Source organism: Rosa rugosa, chromosome 2 (genome assembly GCF_958449725.1).
Source record: "Rosa rugosa chromosome 2, drRosRugo1.1, whole genome shotgun sequence".
Lineage (NCBI taxonomy): Eukaryota > Viridiplantae > Streptophyta > Magnoliopsida > Rosales > Rosaceae > Rosa > Rosa rugosa.
In genome coordinates, this window is record NC_084821.1 from 39870676 (window position 1) to 39895030 (window position 24355).

General features: G+C 38.6%; 4 protein-coding genes across 8 annotated transcripts; 1 reads left to right on the forward strand and 3 right to left on the reverse strand.

Annotated features, from left to right (window-relative positions):
- Window positions 1–389: 389 nt before the first annotated feature.
- Window positions 390–6398, forward strand: LOC133733578 (alkaline/neutral invertase E, chloroplastic). Its single transcript, XM_062161216.1, has 7 exons — window positions 390–639; window positions 1037–1761; window positions 2758–2923; window positions 3125–3336; window positions 4038–4531; window positions 4614–4662; window positions 5567–6398. Exons 2-7 carry the CDS (start codon window positions 1042–1044, stop codon window positions 5882–5884), a joined length of 1959 nt encoding a protein of 652 aa, XP_062017200.1. The 5' UTR covers window positions 390–639; window positions 1037–1041; the 3' UTR covers window positions 5885–6398.
- A 483-nt stretch (window positions 6399–6881) lies between these two features.
- Window positions 6882–12342, reverse strand: LOC133733582 (probable protein phosphatase 2C 75). 3 transcript variants are annotated; one of them, XM_062161222.1, is made up of 5 exons: window positions 10782–12116; window positions 10390–10700; window positions 9856–10242; window positions 7743–7848; window positions 6882–7359 (listed from the first exon to the last, which is right to left on the reverse strand). In XM_062161222.1, the coding sequence occupies exons 2-5, from the start codon at window positions 10654–10656 to the stop codon at window positions 7007–7009; spliced, it is 1113 nt and encodes a 370-aa protein (XP_062017206.1). In that variant the 5' UTR covers window positions 10657–10700; window positions 10782–12116; the 3' UTR covers window positions 6882–7006. The 3 variants fall into 3 exon arrangements, with proteins under 3 accessions (XP_062017206.1, XP_062017205.1, XP_062017204.1); XM_062161221.1 differs by having other exon boundaries at window positions 6882–7350; window positions 10390–12342; XM_062161220.1 differs by having other exon boundaries at window positions 10390–12117.
- Window positions 12343–12501: 159 nt separating this feature from the next.
- On the reverse strand, window positions 12502–14547 carry LOC133733583 (uncharacterized). The gene is made up of 5 exons (XM_062161223.1): window positions 14126–14547; window positions 13885–14020; window positions 13654–13721; window positions 13496–13582; window positions 12502–12776 (listed from the first exon to the last, which is right to left on the reverse strand). Exons 1-5 carry the CDS (start codon window positions 14498–14500, stop codon window positions 12696–12698), a joined length of 747 nt encoding a protein of 248 aa, XP_062017207.1. The 5' UTR covers window positions 14501–14547; the 3' UTR covers window positions 12502–12695.
- Window positions 14548–17937: 3390 nt separating this feature from the next.
- LOC133733580 (serine/threonine-protein kinase D6PK-like) lies at window positions 17938–22973 on the reverse strand. Of its 3 annotated transcripts, none has more exons than XM_062161219.1 (3): window positions 22646–22973; window positions 20005–21840; window positions 17938–18963 (listed from the first exon to the last, which is right to left on the reverse strand). In XM_062161219.1, exons 2-3 carry the CDS (start codon window positions 21648–21650, stop codon window positions 18108–18110), a joined length of 2502 nt encoding a protein of 833 aa, XP_062017203.1. In that variant the 5' UTR covers window positions 21651–21840; window positions 22646–22973; the 3' UTR covers window positions 17938–18107. The 3 variants fall into 3 exon arrangements, with proteins under 3 accessions (XP_062017203.1, XP_062017201.1, XP_062017202.1); XM_062161217.1 differs by having other exon boundaries at window positions 20005–21849; XM_062161218.1 differs by having other exon boundaries at window positions 20005–21852.
- Between the last annotated feature and the right edge of the window lie 1382 nt (window positions 22974–24355).

Here is a 24355-nt window from a genome sequence, read left to right on the forward strand (position 1 = left end):
CATTATCAAAATATGCAATCCTTGAAAAGATAGAGTTGCCCTTACAAATTTGACCAACATCACATTGACTAACGATGGATGTAACGGCATGTACATATTTTCGGTTGAGATTACAAGTTCATGTACCATTTTAATTTTTTTGAAGGATAATGTACCGAACTTCATAAGTGACTCATTTGTCGGGACCTGTTGTTAAAAATTCCCCAAAGTTATATGTATTCTTGCTAAATTATTAACGGATTGACAATTTAGTTTTTGGCGATGATTTCATTAAAGCCCAAAAGGGCACGGCAACCCGCTCGGCCCAGAAGACAGTAGAGTAGAGCCCCAGGATTCCAGGAATGACAGTAGATTAGGAAGAAAACAAAAAGAAAAGAAAAGAAATTATATCTCTACTCATTATCGCCACCACGCATCACTCACCACATCGAAACAAACAAGAACAAACACGCAATTTCTCAGTTTCTGTGGTAAAACCCTATTTCATTTTCCCACACAATCAAATTTAATCCAAAGGTATCTCTTCCTTCCTCTCTTTCTGGAAAAAAAAAAAAGTGACCCAATCCATGATTCCTTGCTTGTGATCCTCGCTTCGCCTCCCACCAAAGTTTCTTGTAAACGCGCTCTCGGTCTTGTGAGGTAAGATTTGAAATCGGAATTTGTATATAAAAGTGAAAGAATCTAAATTTGTTGCCTTTGGAATATGTTAATTAGAAAAGCTTGCTCCTTTACTATCTTGATTTTTATATTAACCATGATCATCGTCAAAATCTTGAGTTTGTGATTGGTTAGTGATTATGTAACTGGGTTTGTAAATTTTTTTTGTACTGATAGTGAAATTCCGTTGAAAGTTGGGTTTCTGTAGATTATGGTAGAACAGATTGAATTAGTATTGTTGAACGAGTTCATGAGTTTTGGACCATGGATTTGTGTAGGTTACTTAATTAAGAAAAGAGGTATTGATCATTGAGTAGCTAGGTTTTGTTATCGGATATACTAAATGTTGGTTTCTGAAGTGATTGATTTTCTATGTTAGGCGCAATGGCTACTGTGGAAGCTGGTCGGCAACTTTTATATGGGGGGTTTGGTCGCCTCGGCTGTTTTGATCCATGTCTAAGCAATGTAAATGGGGTAATCTCTGTTAAATCTGGTGTAAATAATACACGGAAGAGGAGTTTAGTGCGTGGACAGGTACATAAAAGTTCAAGAGTTCCACGGGATCGCAGGGGGGGTGGTCCCTTTCAGGGTACAGGTGGTGTTTTTCATGGGAAAGGTTGTGCTAGTAGATTGGATTCTATGAGATACAATTGCCAGCGGAAAGAAAGTCTGAACGGAGGAACTGCAGAAGATCAGCGCAGGACGTTGTTTGTGGAGGAATCAGATAAAGTGATATCAGCTCCTTCTAATGGTAAACCCAATTCAGATGTTAATGAATTCAAAGTGGATCAGACACTGGACCAGGGAAATGGGGGTTTTGGGTCGAATGGTAAGCCGGCTGCAGCTGCAATAAATGAAAATTCTTCACAGAAGGTTAAGAGCAATTTAATTGAGGATGAAGCTTGGACTTTACTAAGAAACTCCATGGTCTATTACTGTAGTAATCCTATTGGAACCATTGCTGCTAATGATCCAAGCTCCCCTAGTACTCTGAACTATGATCAGGTCTTTATTCGTGACTTCATACCTTCTGGGATAGCTTTCCTTTTAAAGGGAGAGTATGATATCGTGCGGAACTTCATTCTTCATACCCTTCAGTTGCAGGTATATCTGAATACCCTATTGACCTTGACAAGCGTGCTTAATTTTAGTTCAGTTTATGTGGAATTGTATTTTAATATTTTGGTCCCATGCAGTAAGTTTCTCGTCCTTTTCTCATAAATTTCTCTCGTCTCACAGATTTCCTTAGAGATTTTTCTATAGTTGGATTTACTTCCTCAAAATAACCAGTACAAAACCATATTACCTATTATGGTATGATTGTATGAAGGACTTCTTCATTACTACTGATTTCTATTACTTGATTCATTTTAGTGTGCATGGTCATGCCAGTACTTTAGCTATAAGTTTAGGTAAATGGATTTTGTGATTCAGGGATGCATTTACTACAATCTATGGAAAGACAGAATTGCATATCAAATCCTGGTATCCCATCGTTATGATAAAACCAAAATTGATGGACCTCTTTGTAGTTCCTTAATAGGTCAAATCAACCTAGTATATAACCGACCTGGGACAGACTACCAATATAGGAATCATACACTCACAGCGTTGAGAAGAAGTTTGATATTTCTACAACAAGCAGGACAATCTTTAAGCAAGGAATGCATAACCCAACATTTCTGGCACCGGCAACCAGTGGGCTGCCATTCAAATCTTGAGAATGGATAGATCTTCTGGTTCAGGCAGCTTGACTCGGAGTATTCTGCCTCTCTTTCTTCTTCTCCTTTCAGCCGAGCTAGAAACTTGATGGGCAAGATCTCTTCTCTGAAGTTACATAGGTTCTCAGGATTCCTCTAGGGGCGCTTGCCTCTGCCTGATTACCAGTTGTCGGAAAGCTCATAAGTGTCAAATTTCTGTAGAGATTCTATTCCGAACGATTATAAGTCCAAGTTTATCACAATGGAGGTTTATTTTATAATAGAAACTAAATAGCTAGATGTTCCCTTCAAAGCATGAGCTATCTTATAGATGCCTGCGTTTGCAATGTGTGGTTTAGTTTGTTTCTGATATTCTAGTGTATGACACTGCTGTGTACAGAGCTGGGAGAAAACCATGGATTGTTATAGTCCTGGTCAAGGACTGATGCCTGCCAGTTTTAAGGTTCGCACTGTTCCGCTCGAAGGTGATGACTATGCAACTGAAGATGTGTTAGATCCTGACTTTGGTGAAGCTGCTATTGGTCGTGTTGCCCCAGTTGACTCTGGTAGGAAGTAGACTATTTCAATTTTTTTTTTTTTTGAAGAATTATAGTATATATCACTTTTATCAAATTTTATGATCCAGAACAATAGGGACATCTCTCTTTCAGAGTTATGGTGGATTATGTTCTGATCTTCTGTTCATAATTTAAAGTTTCAGTTCTATCTCATCAGTTAATGACTAAGACTTATGCTTTGTGTTCTAGGGTTATGGTGGATTATCTTGTTACGAGCTTATGGAAAATGCTCTGGAGATCTTTCAGTGCAAGAGAGAGTTGATGTGCAAACAGGGATAAAAATGATTTTAAAGCTGTGTCTTGCGGATGGTTTTGATATGTTTCCAACACTACTGGTCACAGATGGTTCTTGCATGATAGATCGTCGGATGGGAATTCATGGTCATCCTTTGGAGATTCAGGCAAGTTATTTCTTTAAATAACTTTTCACGAGCACCTTTAAAATGGATTCTGTCATCTCCTTGTGTTTATGCGGTTTGATGTTTCACCCCCTCTTTTCTTGCTTATTTCCAATGAATACTGTTAGGTGGCCTTTTATTTATTTACATTCCAATGTTTGAAATAGTAATCAGAATTTCAGGATAGGGGCATTTTCAATTTATAGCACATGAGATGAGAAGTAAGTTTAGTCATGAGAACTAGTATAAACATATTCTAGATAATGGGATTGGCAACATCGAAATGGGTCCATTCCCAAGGTGTACATACCAAAAATGGGGGAACAGAAAAAACAGTTCCTTTACCCACTCCGAAAGCCCCCATTTCCTCCAAAACAAATGCTGCCTTAGAGTAAGCCCGATTTGCTATACATCCCTACTACAACTTTGATGGTCATTGGGGGTGCTTCCCTTTTTCCTCTCATCTTTTTCTTTTTTCCCAGTTTTTTATGAAGTGCATGGAGATTTGTCAAACAAGCTGAGGGTTTATAGGCATCTGTGTACTGTCATACATGATATATATATATATATATGTGTGTGTGTGTGTGTGTGTGTGTGTGTGTGTGTGAGGGTTTATAGGCATCTGTGTACTGTCATACATGATATGTGTGTGTGTGTCTATATTTATTCATTTGTCAAGAGAACAGTGACGCTTTTACTTGTAGGCACTGTTCTATTCAGCATTACTTGGTGCACGGGAGATGCTTGCTCCAGAGGATGCATCAGCCGACCTCATCCAAGCGCTTAAAAACCGTCTGGTTGCATTATCCTTTCATATCAGAGAATATTACTGGATTGACATGAGAAAACTGAATGAAATTTACCGATACAAGACAGAGGAATACTCGTATGATGCTGTTAATAAGTTCAATATCTACCCAGATCAGATTCCATCATGGCTCGTGGATTTTATGCCTAGTAAAGGAGGCTATTTGATTGGAAACCTGCAGCCTGCTCACATGGACTTTCGTTTCTTTTCTCTTGGAAACTTGTGGTCTATTGTAAGTAGTCTTGCAACATTGGAACAGTCGCATGCTATATTGGATCTTATTGATGCAAAATGGGAGGAATTGGTGGCAGACATGCCCTTTAAAATATGTTATCCTGCTCTTGAAGGCCGGGAATGGCAAATCATCACAGGCAGTGATCCCAAAAACACGTAATTGGCCTCTACTTTGAGTTTTGAACTTTTCTTTCCCCTGATTCTTAACACTCATCTTTTATTTAATTTTATGTTGCAGTCCCTGGTCTTACCATAATGGAGGTTCTTGGCCAACATTACTATGGCAGGTTAGAATTTTATTTGCATTCAAATGCTTGGATAATTTCCCCTCTTCCTCTTGATCTTGATTTCCACTTTTGGGTTTATAACTCCAGATAATGCCTGCTTTATGCCAGTTTAGCACTTATTATCTCTATTACCTTGAACGTTTTTGTTTTGAGGCTGATACCATCACCTTAACATTTGCTATTACTTTAAACTTTGAACTTCATAATTCTAGAACTTCTTTTGAACGTTTTCATGATAATGTGGGAGTCCAGACATCCTATGTTTAGTTCAAGTTAGATGAAGGGTGGTATTCTTCGGAGCATCATGGTATTAACTCAGCTATGTCCCATACTAGAAGTGTAGATTTAACACTATGCTGTACCATACTAACTTTTAGGAAGTTGTAGAGGCTGTTTCATTCTTAACAATGGTCAGGACTAGTGATAAAAGAAGGGGGTGGATATATGATTAAACAAGACTGTGGAATGCAGTTTCAGGAAAATTACTTGTTGCTTGTTTACCAAGAAATTTATTTATCTTTTGAAACTATTATTTGCCCCCAACACCTCTATCTCGCTTAAACGAATCAGCCTATCCTCTGTATGACGCGGGGCTCATGCTGTAGTTAGAACGAGGTCACATTGCTGTGTTGCAAGTGAAAGACACATTGCACAAACATAACTTGACTGCCAATGAGTTAACAAATCAAGTTATTGCATGCTATTACTGGAAGGAGGGTGTCTTCAGTTTGGGTGGGTGATAATGTCAGAGTAGGAATCCCATATTGATGATGAGTAGAACTTACAACGGGTGTGAGGAACATGACCTAACATGCTAGTCTCTGGAAAATTCATGTTTAGTTACCTTAGCATCTAGCAGTGACCGGGTTATGTGTCATTAACACAACTATGGGGCTTGTTTCAGCTCACTGTGGCTTGCATAAAGCTCGACAGACCAGAAATTGCATTAAAAGCTCTCAAGCTGGCTGAGAAACGCATATCTCATGACAAGTGGCCGGAATATTATGACACCAAGCGAGCAAGATTTATTGGAAAACAAGCACAGCTGTATCAAACTTGGACGGTTGCTGGATACCTAGTAGCAAAGCTCCTCCTTGATAACCCAAGTGCAGCAAAGAACATTGTGAATGAAGAAGATTCAGAGCTTGTAAATGCATTTTCTTGCATGATAAGTTCCAACCCAAGAAGGAAGCGTGTTTGGAAGAAACAGATTTTAGTTTGAAGGTAAATAGGGATCTGCCCGGAGAATACTCAGACACTAATTAAATTGACTATGCAGCCATTGAGAATTGAAGCATGGGAGAGAATTCTAAATTAGTTCAATTGCAACAGCTGAGGTTCATTTCGATTGTCACTGAGTTGAAATGTTCCAGTGGCTGAGTAGAAGATGTCAGTGGCTTCATGAGGGCAAAGTCCTCTTTGTGAAGTGGATTGTATATATTGCACTTACGCATTTTTTTGGTCATAATGCAGTACAGAAAACTGGTATTAGACAACACAATACGGACCAAGGCGGAGAAATTCTCGTCATTTTTTACTTCTTTATTTGCATCATCATCCTATTATTATTTATTCCTATATTTAAGATACGTGAACTAAGACTTTTGTAATTTGGCATTATTTTTGTATTCATACAGCTTTGAAACTGATGTGCATAGGAATGATAAATTTCTATTTGGATTTGAGTTCCCAGTTTATGCCCGTTTAATATATGAAAATGATTTATTGTTGGATCATATTGTATGATATTTTTGTTTCTTATAAATGACGCGACATAAAATCAGTTACAGTAACATTACAAGTATAAGATATAAGTTTGTATCCCAGTATTACAGTCGAACTGGGACGGAAGCGGAAACACAACCTATTAGTTTAATAGTCAATTTGCTATTCTACGTTTTACAATAATGTCATTTGAAAACCCAATTTATTTTTGCCAATTTGATACCTTAGATTTTCAAAATTAACCAATTTATTATTGTTCCGTCAAATTAACGTGTTTTAACCTTTCTTTTTCTTCGTCCAAACATTAATTAAGTTAGAAAAATTAAGGTAGAAAATGTCAAAATGATTAATTTTAAAAATTTATGGAACCAAATTGGTTAATTTTGAAAACTTAAGACATACTAGTAAATTGGTTAAAATAGAGTTGCAAGTTAGTTAATTTTGAAAATCAACAATTATGCCAAACTAACATAAATTACTAATAACAATCTACATGAAGAAGAACAACATTGCCATGCCACTTTTTGGATGCGGGTTTTTTTGGGTTCTTCACACTATTTTCCTAAACAAACTTAATTTCATGAAACAGCAGTAAATTTTACTTGCAAAAGTTGCAATGTCATTTTTGCCTTGACTTCCACCTAACCATTAAATCGACAACAATGACACTTATATCGCCTCGACTGCCACGGCCCAAAGCGAGGCGGCAGAGTATTGCAGCTGCACTGTTAGTTTTGGAAGAGAAAAACTTCTCATGATCGCATGTGTCTGGACCATAAAGACGACCATCTTTGGCTAGAGCTCTAGCAGCTTCCCCGTCTTCAAATGTGAGACATGTTCTAGCTACCCTGCAAGCCATGTCATCTGATATAGCATCCCAAATACCATGATTGGCTAGAATCAAGCATTCATCTTCATTTCCCTCTCTTTCTGTGATGGAAATATTCAGAAGGTAGTGATCCCCTGTTTGCACTGCAATCAAATTTAGCATCACTAAATAGAAGCACTGATTGAGGTCGACTAATCACTCATCAAATGCATAAACAGAAAGTGTGGCATTAGTGATCTCCTGATTGCAGCATTCTCACTTCCATACACAAATGAGGTTAATTAATTTTGGTATTATGAAAGTGAAAATGATAGAGACTTTTTATGGTGACTAAAACATACTCTGATTGCTTTTTCACCCAATCAAATGGTGGAAAACCTTGGAGTAATATGATAAATTTTGCAAATGAGAATACCAGGTACAATTAGTTTGCAGAGAAATTATGAAACTGAACCTATTGCACGTTTATGTAACAGAATTTAAGATAGTGGATTAGCTATTACCGATCAACTGATTAGATGATTACCTGCGGAATGAGACATGTTAAGAATTCCATATACACGCATGCCGTTGTGATGGAAAACCCGACCATCTACTGCACGAAGCCTTTCTTGTACATCTAGTCTTTCAGGCTGCAAAAGTAGGATGTATTGCATTTACCAAGTAGAGATGGCAAATGACTCTACATAACATTCAAATGTCACCATCAATCCTCTATTTCTTCCTTCCTAAAAGAAAGAAGAAAGGATTGGAGTAGGAAACCAAGTTAACTGATGAGTTGTCAATACCCATGGGTATGCATTTACCATCCCCATGCCACTAAGATCACACTGACAATTTCACTAGCTTATATGCTTAATGGTATTGAGTTATGCTGTATAATTTTTTTTTTTTCAAATAATAAAAGTGACATCTTCTAGGGGTAGTCACTACAACTAAGATCACACTGAAGATTTCTTTAGATTAAATGCTTAATGACCTTGAATTATGATGATCACCCTTTAAGAAAAGGTTAGCTATGTGATGCAATGAAAATTTCAGCAATTGCATCTAATAAAAGGTTAGGGTTAATTACAGTTTACCCCCTTGAGGTTTGGGGGTGTCATCATTTCACCCCCCAAACTCTCAATTTCACTTTTTTACCCCCTGAACTTTCCAATTTTTGTCTTCCGTGTCCAATTTCTTTGATTCCGTCCAAATTGGACGTTAAGTCTGACTATTTGACCTACTTTGAGGCTAAAATGGTCATTTCAAGGCAAAAAATAAAAAAACTCAAAACAAAAAATAAAAAAACCTTTTTTTCCTTCACTTTCGGTTTCTCTTTCATCTCTCTCTCTCTCATATCTGCAACTCCAAATCTATCTCTCTCTCTCAGAGATCTGCATCTCCAAATCTATCTCTATCTCTCGACACCTCCCTCACGCGCCTCGCCGTCGCCAACTCCTCCGACCCCTCCCCTTCCTTCGAGTCCACCTCCGCCTTCCTCTCCTGCTTCCCCATCTCCAAGTCCTCCGTCAACTCCCAAGTGGACTCACCGATCCCACTCACCTCAAACCCTTCCTCGACCAAATCTCCGCCTCCATCTCCAACCTCGAGAAGCTAGTCGCCGAGAACTCCTACTCCCCTCGTACAAAGTATGATCGTCGCTGAAAACGGACGACCCACAGAAGGAGAAGATAGTGGCGGCGGCTTACGACTACGAGAACGACCCGAGATGGGCCGACTACTGGGCCAACATCCTCATCCCTCCTCACATGGCATCTAGCCCCGACGCCGACGAGCTGGACAAGCTGGAGTGCCAAGTCACCGAAATGGCGGTGAAGATTCAAGAGTACCGAGCCACTGTACCGGAGCAGCTCAAGAACACGCTGCCTTCCATTATCGAAGCTCAGAGACCCGTTTTGGCTGATGGGTCGGAGCCTGGGACGTCCGGGGATCCGAATTCGGGTAAAGGTCTTTGCTTTTTGGGTTGTTGAGTTATGAGCACTGTGGGTTCTTAGATCTTTGTTGTTTCGTACATTTCTGTGAGTGAGTTTGGATTTGGAATTGGAAATTTGGGTTTTGTTCTTGATATGTGTATTTGGGGGTTTAGAAATTTCGGAATTGGAAAGCTCACTGGGTTTGGAATCGGATTTGGAATTTCAGAAATTTGGGTTTTGTTCTTGATATGTGTATTTCGGTGTCTTTGTTTGTGTGTATTGTGTTATGAAAGTGAAGGACATTATTTCTGGTTAGTTATTAAGTGAGGAAAATTGTGGGCGGATGAGGTTCTTGGCCGCGGAGGAGGAAGAAGGAGGGGGGAGAGAGAGAGAGAGGGATTGGTGAAGAGAGAGAAACCCCCGAACGTGAAAGAAAGAGGGTTTTTTTTTTGGCTTGAAATGACAATTTTAGCCTCAAAGTGGGTCAAATGGTCAGACTTAACGTCCAATTTGGACGGAATCAGAGAAATTGGACACGGAAGACAAAAATTGGAAAGTTCAGGGGGTAAAAAAGTGAAATTGAGAGTTTGGGGGGTGAAATGATGACAACCTCAAACCTCAGGGGGTAAACTGTAATTAACCCAAAAGGTTAAAATGACCGACTTGGAAGCTGTCATGCTCCTCAGAGTAGTAAATTTTTCTAGAAAAAGTTGACGTTACCTTGGAATTATCAAAGAGTGGTAAAGAACTCCCGGCACGACCAAGGACGGCGCGTGAGGTACCGGAGTTAGCAATGACAATATTCCGAGCTGTTAAGATTGCCACAACAGCCGCAACTGGCGGCGTGAGGATCATGAATCCACACCTGCAATCATCAGTAATGTTCCCACACGTGCAAGTGTGTTGCCTGAGACGGTTCATCCTCTGAAAGCTCCTCTCTAGGGCTGTTCGCACCAGATCATGCCACTTGGCCTCCTCCCCTTCCTGCTGCTCGCTTCCCGTTTCCAAACCCATGCTCAAGTTCTCACCAAGCCCTGGAGTGCTGCACACGCGCCGCAGCTCCGCCGCCACGCATTGGTGCATCAATTGTTTGCACAGCGTGGACACCTGAATAACATTAATCCATGAATCACAACAAACCCTTCTTACAAATCCCGACTTTTATGTTTTTCTGCTTTTTAACCAAACCAAATTGAGACTTCAGAATTACAGTAAAAAGAGGATGAGAGGCGAGAAGTGATAATCATGACTTACATGAGGGTCTCCTTGAGCATCAAAGACAGCAAAGAAATGCATAGGCTGTCCACCTAGAAGTTCGAGCCGGCAGAAGTCCTCCTTCACAAATAAGGTATCGTCAATAATGCTCTCTGAACGATGCCTTATAAGTGAAAACTTGCCGAAATCGGGCATTGGATTCCGGTGTTGCGGCATTTCATGAGTGGTCATAGTGTAATTAGTCCGGTATGAACTCAGCTGGCGGTGAAAGTGCTGGCCGCAACAGCACCACCTCAAGCGCCTCATCTGGATTCTTCGATGGCGGCGCTCCCGGCATTGCTCCGGCGTATCTGTGTCACAGTACTCCATCTTGGGTTGGTAGCGAGGAGAGAGATGAGGGGGCGGAGGAGTAAATATAAGAGAAAACGTACTAGAGTAGCAGGTGGTAGATGGATGAGTTGTTTGGTGACCCGTGGAAGGAGAGAAAGGTATGCATGCGCCATGAATCCACTACGTGGGAGGGAGGCAGAGAGCTAGCTTCTTGCTTTGGGTGTGTAAGTGTAACCGATGGATTCAACTGCATCTCCACGTTTTGTAGGTGTTTCCTTTTTGTCGTTTGATGAGTTTGTTGGCCTGGGTTTGTGTTTCATCCAAGCGTTTTTATTTTTTTTATCACCACCTCTACTCAGCCAGTGAGCTATACCTATCAAAATAGGGAGTCTCTAGTGATGATTTTAAAATAAGAACTAATGAAGACTTTTAAATGATGGGTTAGTGACTTTCATGTTGAGAATTTAAAAGTTAATAACACTAATCCAATAGTTCATTTGAAAATTTTCACTTGATCTCTATTACAAGGTCCTTGATCATTAGAAAATGTTGTAATTTAGGGTTAAATTTCATTCTAAATACATCCATATTCATTATTGCATAAAAGATATTAATATTCAAACTAATAGCCTATAATGTGGATGAAAGCGTCGCTGATAATGACTTGCACTTTATTGACCAAAAAAATAAAAAGATGATGACTTGCAGTTTAGAAAGTGTTCTGAACTTCTAACATAAATATTTCCTCTGTACCGCTCAAACTCAGGATCATGTGAGAATGTGTACAGTAGTTGTTTATTACACAATTCACTCATTTTGATGAGTCTCTCATAACTTCTATCAATCTCATAATGCTTGTAAAAGTAAAAGTTATAATCAAACATTTCTGCTCACATTGGTTGGTCAACACATCAATGCGTCGTTGTTGACAAGCATAATATCATTTTCATGGTTCAGGAGGGACAATGTAACGTTTTCATTGACCATCTTCTTTCTCAACAAAATATTGGATAATGAGGGTTTTAGAGAAGAATACCAACATGATTTAGAACCCAAGGAGTTGCCTTGATTGTAATTCAAAATAGGGTTAATTAATGGTTGGTTCTACTAGAGCTAGTCTCTCTTGAGATATGGAAATTGCAATAGTATTATTCCGTTTATATAATTTTACAAATATAAGAATAGAAAGACAGGGTAATATCATATCTTTGTTACATTTTTTGCGTTTCAAGTTAATTCTAACTTCAACAGTAAAACTCAAAACTAAATAATTAATGAAGAAATTTACTGAATTCCATTTTAATGTTGTGCTACTTTTTTTTGACCCTCCAAGAGTTTTACATACAACAGAAATAGTAACTCCAATAATTAAAACTACAATCATGTGATCATTTCAGGTAACTGACATTGGTTTTTTAATCATCTTGCTAAAATTCAATATACGTAGGCATATGCAATTTGAGGTTTTTGTTAGGCGAGTCGGTTTGAGAGTCTACAAGAGCCGTAAAGGGATCAACACAAAGACCCTACATGTTTCACCTCTAATTCGTGAAACAACACCATTTTCAAAATGTAGATGTTAAATCGATCCTAAAACGGTGCTAATCCCATATTTTCTAATGAAATTTCACCAAACTAGTCAGTAAACTCTTTCAAGAAACTAAGGAGAGTCCATATAGACAGATAACCGAGTAATGAGCTTAAAGACGAACTTCTTTTTTCTTTGTTACGAGGTTACACTACGCAACTTAAAAATGATAAAAGCTATATTCTAGGGGCAAGAATGAAAAGTTAAATAACGGGAGAATCTTTTGCAATAAATTGATGAAGCAGTCAATATAGGAAAGATGGAAGCTGAAGCTACTAATCACTTACAAATGAGAATGTTGATCACATAGAGAACAAAATGCTACTTCACATCGCAAACAAGTAGCTAGCTGCTTTGCATCAATAGTAACAAGCATTCTGCACTAATGGACATTTCACTTACCAGCCCAAATCCTGAGAAGGGATCATTAAGAATCCAAAATATGCTTGTTCTCAGCCAATATGCTGTCCAACAATGATTCACATGCATCTTCAAGTAAATCTAAAACCTGCAACATGATAAGTTGCTTCATTAGTATAAACTACACAAGAACCAGAATTAATAGCATGTGATACCCCTATGTATTGATAGGGCCATTAAACTGGTTGAAGTTGGAAATTTTGGGAGGGCTTGGTGACAAAGGCAAAAGTCCTGACCAAAAGACCACAATGTCAAGATTTGTCCAAAAACTCTGTCCATCTCTTCAAAGGTTTCAGAGATAAGACAACAGATCGTTGCAATTCACAGTCTGCAGAAGCTAAAAGTAAACAGAAACTGAAAGTGGAAAAAAATATGTAGTCATCCAGATATAATGACACAAAAAAGTAAAACAAATGGAATTTTTTTTTTTTTTGGGAAGTGAAAATGAACCTATGAAAAGATTTTTGACCAAATGTTATTTTAAGAGATGATTGCAACAAAAAAAATTATATTCAGCATCAGTTGTACAACCTACTTAACAATGCTTGAACTTTTTGAATGGCAATGGGAATAGATATACCATTCTATTCCAACGAAAAAAATTATATTCAGCATCATTTGTACAACCTACTTAACAATGCTTGAACTTTTTGAATGCCAATGGGAATAGATATACCATTCTATTACAGTAAATAATAGCATCATAATGATTGCGCTACATTATATGCATGGTCATTGATTATCTCACATTGGTACTCGCATGAGAAGAAAATTTTAACAACGATGATTAAGATAGCTGATATTTACCTTCTCAAAACCTTGAGGTCCACCATAATAAGGATCCGGCACTTCAGTTTCATCGTGTTTCTTACAATAAGAACACATTAACTTGACCTGCATCATCAATAACCATATAAGAATAATCAAAACCATACCAATTCATGTACTGAATACATGCTACAAACCTTTTTATAAGCATCCTCAGGCAGTGGTTCTCTAAATTTCCACCGATTAAATGCCTCCAAAATATCAGCTACAGCCAATATCAACACCCCAAGTTAATCAACTATGCCGAATACAAATACGTATCAAGATTTCTGTATAAAAATCATAAAAGGGATGATCCATTTTCAAGACAACTGAACGAAACCAATGTTATAATTGTTGGACTCCCATATATAATAATAATCACACACCTCGGTTTTGCTTGTCCATTGCAAGAATAACATCGAAATCTCGAAAATCAGGCAGCTTGATTGGCCTGGACAAAGATGTTATCTCAATCCCACGCCTTTTAGCCGCTGCCCTCATTCTTGGGTCCGCTTGATTTCCCTTTTTAACACCAACAAACACAACTACCTTAAACAAACCGACTCCAACAAACTTTTGCGGCATCAGAAACCAAAACAGCGGTAATAGTCGAATCTAAAGTCATACCTCATGGTAATTAATGGTGCCAGCAGAGTCAATCTTGAACTTGGATTCCAGACCCCTTTTCTTGACCAAGTCCGTGAAGACTCCTTCGGCAGCTGGGCTTCTGCAGATGTTGCCCAAGCACACAAAAAGGACAGAGAAGGGTTTGGTCTCTGCCTCCGTGGAGGGGGCAGAAGCTGCCATTGATGCTTTGCTTGCAGACCCAGATGAGAAAGAGGCGGTCAATTTGAGGGAAGTTGAGTGAAACGTTGGGGTTTGGAGAGATGGGAAGTGTGGAAGAAGAACAAGTAATTGGGGTTTTACTTTGAGGGAGGGCTGGGTGGAGTGGCAAAGTCGTAAATTTAGGTGGGTTGGCACTCCACTGTGCAATGCCTTCATTTTTCCGGGAAGTGTGGAGATATTGGGTACGTCATGCAGCTTTAGGTGTGTGACCAGAATTTTATGGAGAAGTGTTTATTTGCTGCAAATTTATTTTCCTATTTTTAAAAGTCGCGAGCATCTTTAGCAGACTCTCTATTTTGACTCCTTAGCTATTTTAAAGAAAATGTTTGGTTTTTTATCTATTTTAGCAGCTTTGCACCAGACTCCTAAGTGGCTCTCCAATCTCCATTATAACTTTTAGCTATCTCGCTCCTAAATATAGAGAGCGAGATGATGCTCTCTATAATTTAAAACATTCATTTTAAGTTATTTTATGTAATTTATAAATATATTTAAACTATTTAATCTTCATTTGAAAAATTATATAAATTCAAAACTATCTAAAATAGAGAGTACTAATGCAGACGTATTTCTAAAGTGGCTAGCTAAAATGACTTTTTAGCTATTTTGGCTAAAATTTAACTCTAAAATGGCTAGCATTGCTAAAGATGCTCTTAATGCACAACTTTCATCAAATTTCCATCTATACGACTATACCCTTCCTCATTAATAAATAAATAGAAATAAAAACAAAAAAGAATCCACAAAAAATAAAGTAAGAATCAAATGCTTTATATATCAAAATATTAATTAAACATTTTCTTAAAGGTTAAATTTTCTTCTCGTTTTCGTAATACAATCGACGTCTCTTCAAAATCATACGTGAACGTCAATAGCAGATAAAATAATTGTAGTTAACATAAAGAATTACCAAGCAACCAAATTGGTTGAAACATATTGAAAGAAGTTATAAAACCATCAAATATACTTGAGATATATGAATACATCATGATCAATCACTTTGTTTGCAAAACAACCACCATGACTCATTCTTTACAGATTTTAATATTGATCATGATTATATGGATCATGAAGATATTGACATATATCTATAGTTCTATACTATTATTAAGAGAAGAGACTTTGTTAGCCAAAACTGAAAAATTGTACCAAAATAATCCTGAAATATTAATAAACTTTCATACTCATAAAACATATAGGGATGATATAGTCAAATTATAAGAGAAACAGAAAAATAAGACAAGAAAAAATAAGGAAATAGATAAATACGTGGGAGTACTACTAACCCCATGAATAACTATCCACTGAATCCATTTTCTCTGCAGATAACTACCCACTATCTGCAAATAACTTTCTATTTTTTTTCTTTTTACAACTAAAGTTTTTCTTACACATGCAGAGCATTGATTGCAGACTAGCTACTTGAATATTATAAAATCTTAGAGCATCAAGTTGAAGAACAACAAAGGTAAGAAAGTTAAATTATTCAATCTTCTAGCGATATACCAACCTCAATAATGTGTGAGAGAAGAAAGTTAATTAGTAATTACCATATTGATATGTGCCAAAATTAATTAGCAATTAATTTCACAACAAAATAAAAAATTATAGTAAAAGAATGTATTAAATAAAAATTATGATATATAGCCGACCTATTTTTTTTTTTTTAAGTTTTTCTCATTTATTTATTTAATGAGGAGGGGCATAGATGGAAGTTTGATGAAAAAATGAGACAGACAAATATAAAGGATGTGCATTAAGTAATTGAGGGGGTGTATTTAAAATTTCTCTAATAAAAAATTCAAAACCGTTCATTCTATATGTAGTATAATTTCTCAACACTCATTTATGAAAGAAAAAATCAATTAAATCAAAAATTGTATGACATACTTAGAAATCATTCATGCACTACGAAAGTAGGTACTCAAGTAGAATGATGACCACTAAAATGAGGATTAGTTGAAGACTTTTTTGTGAGATCTGCTTTTCGATCACATTTCCTCAAATTAACCGTTAGATGTTTAGATATTCATGTGTAGATCATTTATGCAATTTTTCAACCAAATTGAAAATCGTTAAGGCCTTCATAATCGTGGTTTATCAGTTATGAACATGAACGGTTCATGTTTACAGATTTGGTTCATTCATTGATTTAATCTAGTTCGGTACCTTTTTTTTTTTTTTGAGAACAGAAAATATCAATTAATCAACAAAGCTTACAATGGGGGGGGGGGGGGGGACATGAACCAAAACCCCAAGAAACCGCGGTTACAGAGACCATTAGGCCAAAGGGCCCAAACTCTAACCACCAAACGCCCATTTCCAAGGCTACTTTGAGCATATGAACCCGAAAATTCCAGTAAAACCTCGTAATCAACCGCAAAGAAGGCATCGTCCTCTTCAACACCGTATCTGAAGGTACTAGATCACGTGTAAATGATCACTTACCAGCAAATCGACAACAAAAGTAAACCAGAGTTGAACAAAATCGTCCTCGTCCTCGAGAATGACACCATTTACATGGCATAACACCTAGACCAACTCCTATCTCAACAGAGTAGGAAACCAACCCTAGTTCAGAAGAGTAGGGACTTATTAAACCTGAACAAACCAAACAGAAAACCCTAATTAAAACACAACTAAAACCAAAACAATCGGAAACCATGCAACACTAGCAAGGCCCAAAAACAGGGACCCGGCCCAACACCCACTTCCCCCAGCAGTAATCAAACAATGCAGAAAACCATTCCCGCCGCCGGCGAGCACCATCAACACCACCCTGCGGCCTCGCCACTTCCTGATACCGCCGCTCCACCTTGCCAATATGCATACAGATTCTACACCCAGTTGACAACCGCAACCAGATCCAGAACCACGACAGAAACAGATCCCAACGGGGATCCCCTCTGCCGCGATTTGACCGCATCCGCCATAACCCAGATCGCATGTTCGATGATGCCATATCCCACCGCCGGGAAGAAACAATTTGTCGCAGCCTCACAACCGTCGTCTCCCCCGATCCGAGAGGGACAGATCGAGAACGATCTGCCCAACCCGAGGTCAAGAGCCCACCCTCCTCCCCTAGACCGCGTCTCTGCCCTGAGGGCCTGCCACTAACCAGCAACGACATCCCCTCCCGGGCCGGAACGCTGGTAGCGTTCGACCGGGAGAGAACGAACAAACTCCAGGTTTCTTCCTTTTCTTCTGCCCGCGTGGGGCGCGTTCCTTGTAGCCCTGAATATCTAGTTCGGTACCTTAATGATTAACAATTCTGAAGAAAATTTTCAAAAGTGATCTACTCATGCATACATAAAATCTAACGGTTTATTTACCGTATTATAATAAAAAAGTTAGTCTCCCAAACCGTTGAAAAAGTCCTCAACTAATCATTAAAGTGATCCTCATTAGAATGACTTCGCATTGGAGTTATTATCCATCTCAGGATTTAGGCATCACATTTTTAGCTCCTACCAGCTCAAGTTCTAGAAATAGTTAGAGGTCCCTCAAAGATCGATATAATTTCAGTTAGCTACAACAGTTATTTACTTTTGAGCTTATAGCCCTTCAGAACAAAATGAAACAAAGGAAAATGCTACTTCAACTCACATTTCTCTCAGCTACTATATTATCAGTATTAATATTAATCATATATCGTAGTCTACAACTATTTTGAGTTACATTTACTTTACACTACAAGCTATATTATCAGTTTGAACAGCCGATGAAGGAGGAGATCAACTTTCTTTCTTATGTGAAAATTTAACTAAAACAGCTCAAAGTCTACATGCTCTACTGTACCCTCCAACTCCTTGCACCCTGTGCTCTCCTGCATCTGTGGAGCAGGAGGTGCACAAATTACACTATCACACAATTTGGGCATCTCTGGTGGTATTGCACATCGAACTAATGCCCAGTTAAGGCCTTCAAAGAAAGGATGCTGCTTAATCTCTGCAGCGCCCTTCACAGATCCTAAACGATTCTCAGGGTCCTTTATTAAGAGGCCTCTGATCAAATCTCGTGCATGAAAACTAACTATAGGGTTGTTTGGGAACTTGAGACTTTTCGAGACAACATTGGCTAATGTGTCCTCATTTCCTGATCCCTTGAAGGGTGTCTTACCATATAGCAGCTCGAACAGAAAGATTCCAAATGTCCACCAATCAACAGCACTCCCATGACCCTCTCCTTTGATGATCTCTGGAGCAAGGTATTCATGGGTTCCAACAAAGGAGTTTGATCGGGCATCCGTTGGCTCCACTACAAGCTGTGGGAGTGGACTGACCTGGGCAGCAAGTTCGGATTTTATTTTCCGAGATTTTGCACCAGCAGATAAAATCCTAGGAGTGAAGCAGGAGCCCTGCCAGGCTGGTTGGAGGCAGAAAGGGTCAATGCAGCTGGATTCGATACATGGGTTTGTCATCTTTTTTCTGCTCTCCACAACTGGAGACGATGATTTGAGTAGCATTGGATTGACTGCACATCTAAGTGACAAATCAAAATCTGTGAGCATTATGTGGCCATCATCTCGGACCAGGATATTTTCTGGTTTCAAGTCTCGATACACAACACCTTGCATGTGTAAATACTCCAGCGCAAGGAGGACTTCAGAGACATAGAACCTGTAGATACGTACAATTTCATGAAATATTGAGAATACAACAATGCTGATGATTATCGATATTGTTTCAATTAATAAATGTAATCAAGCTTTCTTAGCCTACTTTAACAGATTAGCATTCAAACAAAAGATAACCAACACCAACAAGCAATTAGCTCACAAAAGAACACCAGATCAACCAATGCCACCAAACCCTGTCTACATTATAACTGACACGATGAGATTGATTGCAAAGGTTTTAAAAGTTTGTTGACTATATGATAAACAATAAAACAAGGGCAAACAGACACAAAGCCAAAACAAAATTATGTGGACCATGATGTGATAGTGTGTCTGTTAGATTGAGCGGTAAACAACCCTTTCTCATGTAGGATTTCAGCATAAAGAACACTCCTATGGATGCATGCAATCACCTGCAACCGATGTGCATGATAGCAGGCCAAAGAGGATTGATCCTGAATGCATCACTATCAACCTGCTTACCTGCCAATGGAAGTAGCTCCAAGCCCACAAATCAATGGAAGGTGAAACTCTTTCCATGTTGATCATTTCATCAAGGTTTACCCAATCATGAGAAAAATATTGCTATTATTTAAAATAAAACTAAGCTAGATCCTCCCCCACATATACAGTATTAGAGGGTGTGTTAGTGCACCGGGATTAAGATATATGGTTTTTCCTATGGTTGAATCCCAGATAAAGAACTAAAAAGCAAGCATGGGCACACATGCCCAGCAAAAGTTATCTACTAAGAATAACCACATGTTTACCAATTAGTCGACTGCTCTGCCTTATATTTTAAACTATGCTGATTCCATAATATGGAAACTCAAGGAGAAGCTGGAAGATGAAAGCATTAAGTACAGCACTCAGTATCAAACAACTGTAAAAGTAGTTTTCCAGATATAGAAGAGCATGGGAAGACAACAACATATACAATGCTAGATTATAGTGAAGAATGTATGGATCTGACCACATATATATGCAAAGCAAGAAGGCAAGTAGAATTAACAAAAGCTGGACATCAAGAAAGTAATTGTACCTGGCTGCTTGTTCGCAGAAACTCCTGCCAGGTTGCTTTTGTCGCAGCACATGCAGATCTCCACCAGGACAGTACTCCATAACCAAACAGGAGAGCTTATCTGACACAAAGTGAGCATACAATGTAGGGAGAAAAGGATGATCCAGTATCTCCAGTATCTCTCTTTCTGTTTGGGCCCTAATCATTTTCTTCTTGGTAGCCAAAGACTCATTATCCATTACTTTCACAGCAAATACACAGTTTGTCCCAGTCAGCTCAGCAAGATAAACGGTTCCAATGTCCCCAGAACCAAGCTTCCTGAGCATCTTAAAGTGCCTCAAACCTAAGCTTCCTTGCTGCTTCTGAGCATGATGGATGGCTTCCCATCTCAAGTCTTTTGACATGTGAGGCCTCTTGCCACTTCGACCAGACCCACTTAGAGTGCTCTCCTCACTAGTGCTTGTACTGCTACTGTAATCACCGATGCTACTTTTCGAGCTTTGTGAGAAATCTCCCTTTTCTCTTGATCTTGAATTCTCATCGGCATTTGTCACTATGGATTTGCTCCTGTTACTGTAATTTGACCGGAAATCTGCTTTCCCTTTTCTATCAACAATACCTGAGTTCATTTCTACACTATGATTACTGGAGATCAGAGAACTTTTTGTATTTCCATCCCTTTCATGCTTTGGAGTACCACTGTGCATCTGAACCTCCAATTTACTAGTAGTAGAAACTAAATCATTATCAACTATCTGGTTATCTGATTTGGAACTACTAGAACCAGAACTCAAATCCTGCTTCATATTTTTTGTAACAAAGTTCTTGCTCCTGAGGACCGGCTTGATTAAATGTGAATCACTGCCAGAAGATTTCCTTAACTTACTGCCAGATAGAGAAGAAGCAGAGTGCTGACCCTTGTACGAATTTAGAGTAGTGATTGGAACCTCCACCTGCATGGCTTTTTTGCTTGATGAAGTATCTGCATCTTCCAGTTTTCCATCTTCTCCCTTTAATATCTTACTCTGAACTGCTGTTGGCGAAGAAGAAATTTGTTTCTGTGGTGCTAATTTGGTCATCATTGCATCAGCTGAAGTTGTGGCTGGATGAAACTGCGGCTCTGATTGCATGAATCCAGGCATCTGCTGAGAGCTATTTGATGCATCTGGTACTAAGGAGATCTCTACAAAATTCCCTTTACCTTCATTCATTGGGAGGTCAGATCCATTTTCCTCGACTACCACTGCCCTGTACAACCTTTTAATAGTTCCTGCTTCTGAAACCCCAGATGAACGACCTGGCCTCGGTAGCCGCTTCATGGCAGCCATCTCTGATGCCTGAGAGATGCATAACCCCCTGAGCGCTTGCTTCAAACTTACAGGCTCTGAAATTCCTATACCTGATACTTTTGATGTACTAGCTCTCATTGGTTTTTTCATAGCACTCTTCCTCAAGGCATCTTTGCTACTTTCATGCCATGGGCCTGAAATCCTGCCTGAATTTCTAACATCAATGGCCTGAAAAAGCTTGTTAATATCATCCTCTATCGAATACCTATTTCCTGAGTTTGGCACACATTGCTTGCCATCTTTCTCATCCATTTTCAATTGAGAATCTACTTCTTCTCCTGCTTCGACTATCTCACATGTAATGCCTGATGTACTCATATTTGATGGATCAAATGAAATACTACATAAGGTAGTTATATCCTCATACTAACCCACTTCCGAGTAAGCTTTGTGGGGACAGAGAAGCACAGAATTATATCCTCTGAAGTTCACTAGTACCATACTGTATAGCAGACTGAAATGGCCCACTAAGATCCCCTTACTGTTTCCAAAATGAAGCATCCAAAGCCTGCCATGACTGCTGCAGTTCAGTTTATATCCAAGTTATAAAACAATTATACTCTCAATGCAGCAGGCGCATTCACTCTAAAAAAAACACACTACAACTGACATAGATATTACCTAAAAACACCAATTTTTATACGATGAAATGTAAAATTGGAAGGACATGGGTATCTTCCATGGATCCGATGGTAAGAAATACAAAATTATCTAAAACAAGCTTTATTCAATTTTAACAGAAATAGCGAAGGCATCCCAAGTATAAAATCTGAAACAATCAGAGATTGGAATGTCCAACACGTTTGGCCCTTGGTTGGCCAATTACGGCTGAAGCATAAGAAACAAAGGCATTGTTGCCATTTTCTATGCCTTTGGAAACTACGAAGACGAACAAAGTCACTGATTGATGTGCCTTTGTTACCAAGAAACATATAGGAAACAACAACAACCACCACCTACCTCACAAATCCCCAATTTTATTCCACACACGTAGACAACCTACTTTACCCATGAAGCTTGGTGTAAATCAAAGGTCTTTTCTTTCATACAGATCTTTCGAAACTGACAACAATAACCCAACAAAGACATAAACCCATCAACTCAAATCCCTCCAAAACAACATCAATCCGACCAAGCATTTTATAAATAGAAAATTATACATACAAATGAGTCAATTATCATTAATAGTATCCCACCATTCCATCTAATCCCAAAACACAAAAATATCAACAGGGCTCACAATTCACATCAGAATCACATAAAAGATTAAAACTTACAAGTAAAGTTTGAAACTTTAGAAGTAAAAAACATACCTTGAGCATCAAATGAGCTCCTATCAAGATTTTGAGAAGCTGCAACAGTGGTGTTAATAGATTTGAAGGCAGTTTTCAATTATGGGTTTTGATATTTGATTTGGATGGTATTAAATTAGGGGCGGGTGGGTGGTTGGCTTTGGGGTTAGGGCACGAGAAAGGAACAGTTGGGGAGTGAATGAGAGAGAGAGAGAGAGCGGGGGAGGAGGAAGAAATGGAATTCACGAGAAAGGTCAGACAAGTCAAAGTGTAATAACTAGACAGCTTTAGTGTTCTGGTCTCTAAATCTCTAGTCTAGTCTCTCTACTTGTTTCTTACTTTCTCTCTTTTTAAAAAACTATTCAATTTTCAGATGGCGGAAAAGCACGGTTTTCATATGTTTATCAGACCGGTTTCTGTCTTTTCACCAATTTCCCCATACTGTATAAAGGAAATACATTAATAAAAAAAACCGTTCATATATTTTCTCTGTTTTTCTTTTAACAGTATATTATATACACAATTCACCACAGAAAACATTAATAACTATCTAAGTAATTTTACATATTCTAAATAGTAATAGCACATATAAGAAATAAGAACAAAAAATTGGGTCAGCGGTGGTGGGGAGCTCCTCCTCATCTCCGGTCAGGCCTGCAAGTGTAGCTAGGGCGGGCGTTGCGCGACGAGAGGTGGTTGCACAGGTGGCGGTGACTACAGTTTGCTGAAAGTGACTTCTTCTTGGCCCATGGCTAGGGCTCCTTCCACTCTCATAGGCTAGGGTTTGATATTTTTGGGCCTAGGTTCATAGGTGTAGGATTGGCTAACATTTTAATTTTTTTTTTTTTTGTTAGGTTTCCTTCTCTTTTTGGGAAGGATTTGGTCAGCTCCTAGAGTTAAGGAATGTCGCCAAGGTCTCCTACAATATCTTTGATATTTTATTCCTTCTTAGGTAGTGTAAGGTGTATTGCTGGATGTGCTTCAGTTTGTTAGCTTAAAATGTTGAATTGCTTATGTAATGACTCTATCTTACAGCTCTTACGAACGGGTCGTTATGTGTAATTTTCCTGAACATCAATATTATGAAATGACAAAATGCGGCAAACCACAACACCTGAGAATGCGACTCCAAATGGCATAAGATACACTTGCATAATGAGTTAGCAATTCGCCAACCTTCCAAAAAAACAAAAACCCTAGTACACAATCCATAAGTAAACTTTGGATTTAAAGATTAGACCAACCAGCAAAATCCTAAGAATAGGGGGCCCATAAGCTAAAGCAACCCTACCCACCACCAAGACAACCACACCACCCATTATACCATTGCCAAATCGCACCGCCTACAAATAGGTAGTGAGACAACCACTGCCACCAACACAGCCACCACAAGCAGACGCTGCCACCATTCCTTTTGAATACATGAAGTCTAAACACCAAAAATAAACCAACCACTTTTTTCCTAAACGGGTAAAGCTATGATACGTTAACATTTCTCATACACGTCATATTTCATGTAATATCTATCACTTTGAGGACTCATGTGGTAACTAGAAAAAAAAAAAAAAAAAAAAAAAACATCATTAAGGTAAATAAGATCCTCGTTATAGTAAAGTAGGTTCTCATTTGAGTAATTAAGTCCTAAAAGTGGTAATTATATGTATGTCATATGTTAACATATTGTAGAATTTACCACAACGATGAACGCTAGGAATAAAGGCACACCAGGTA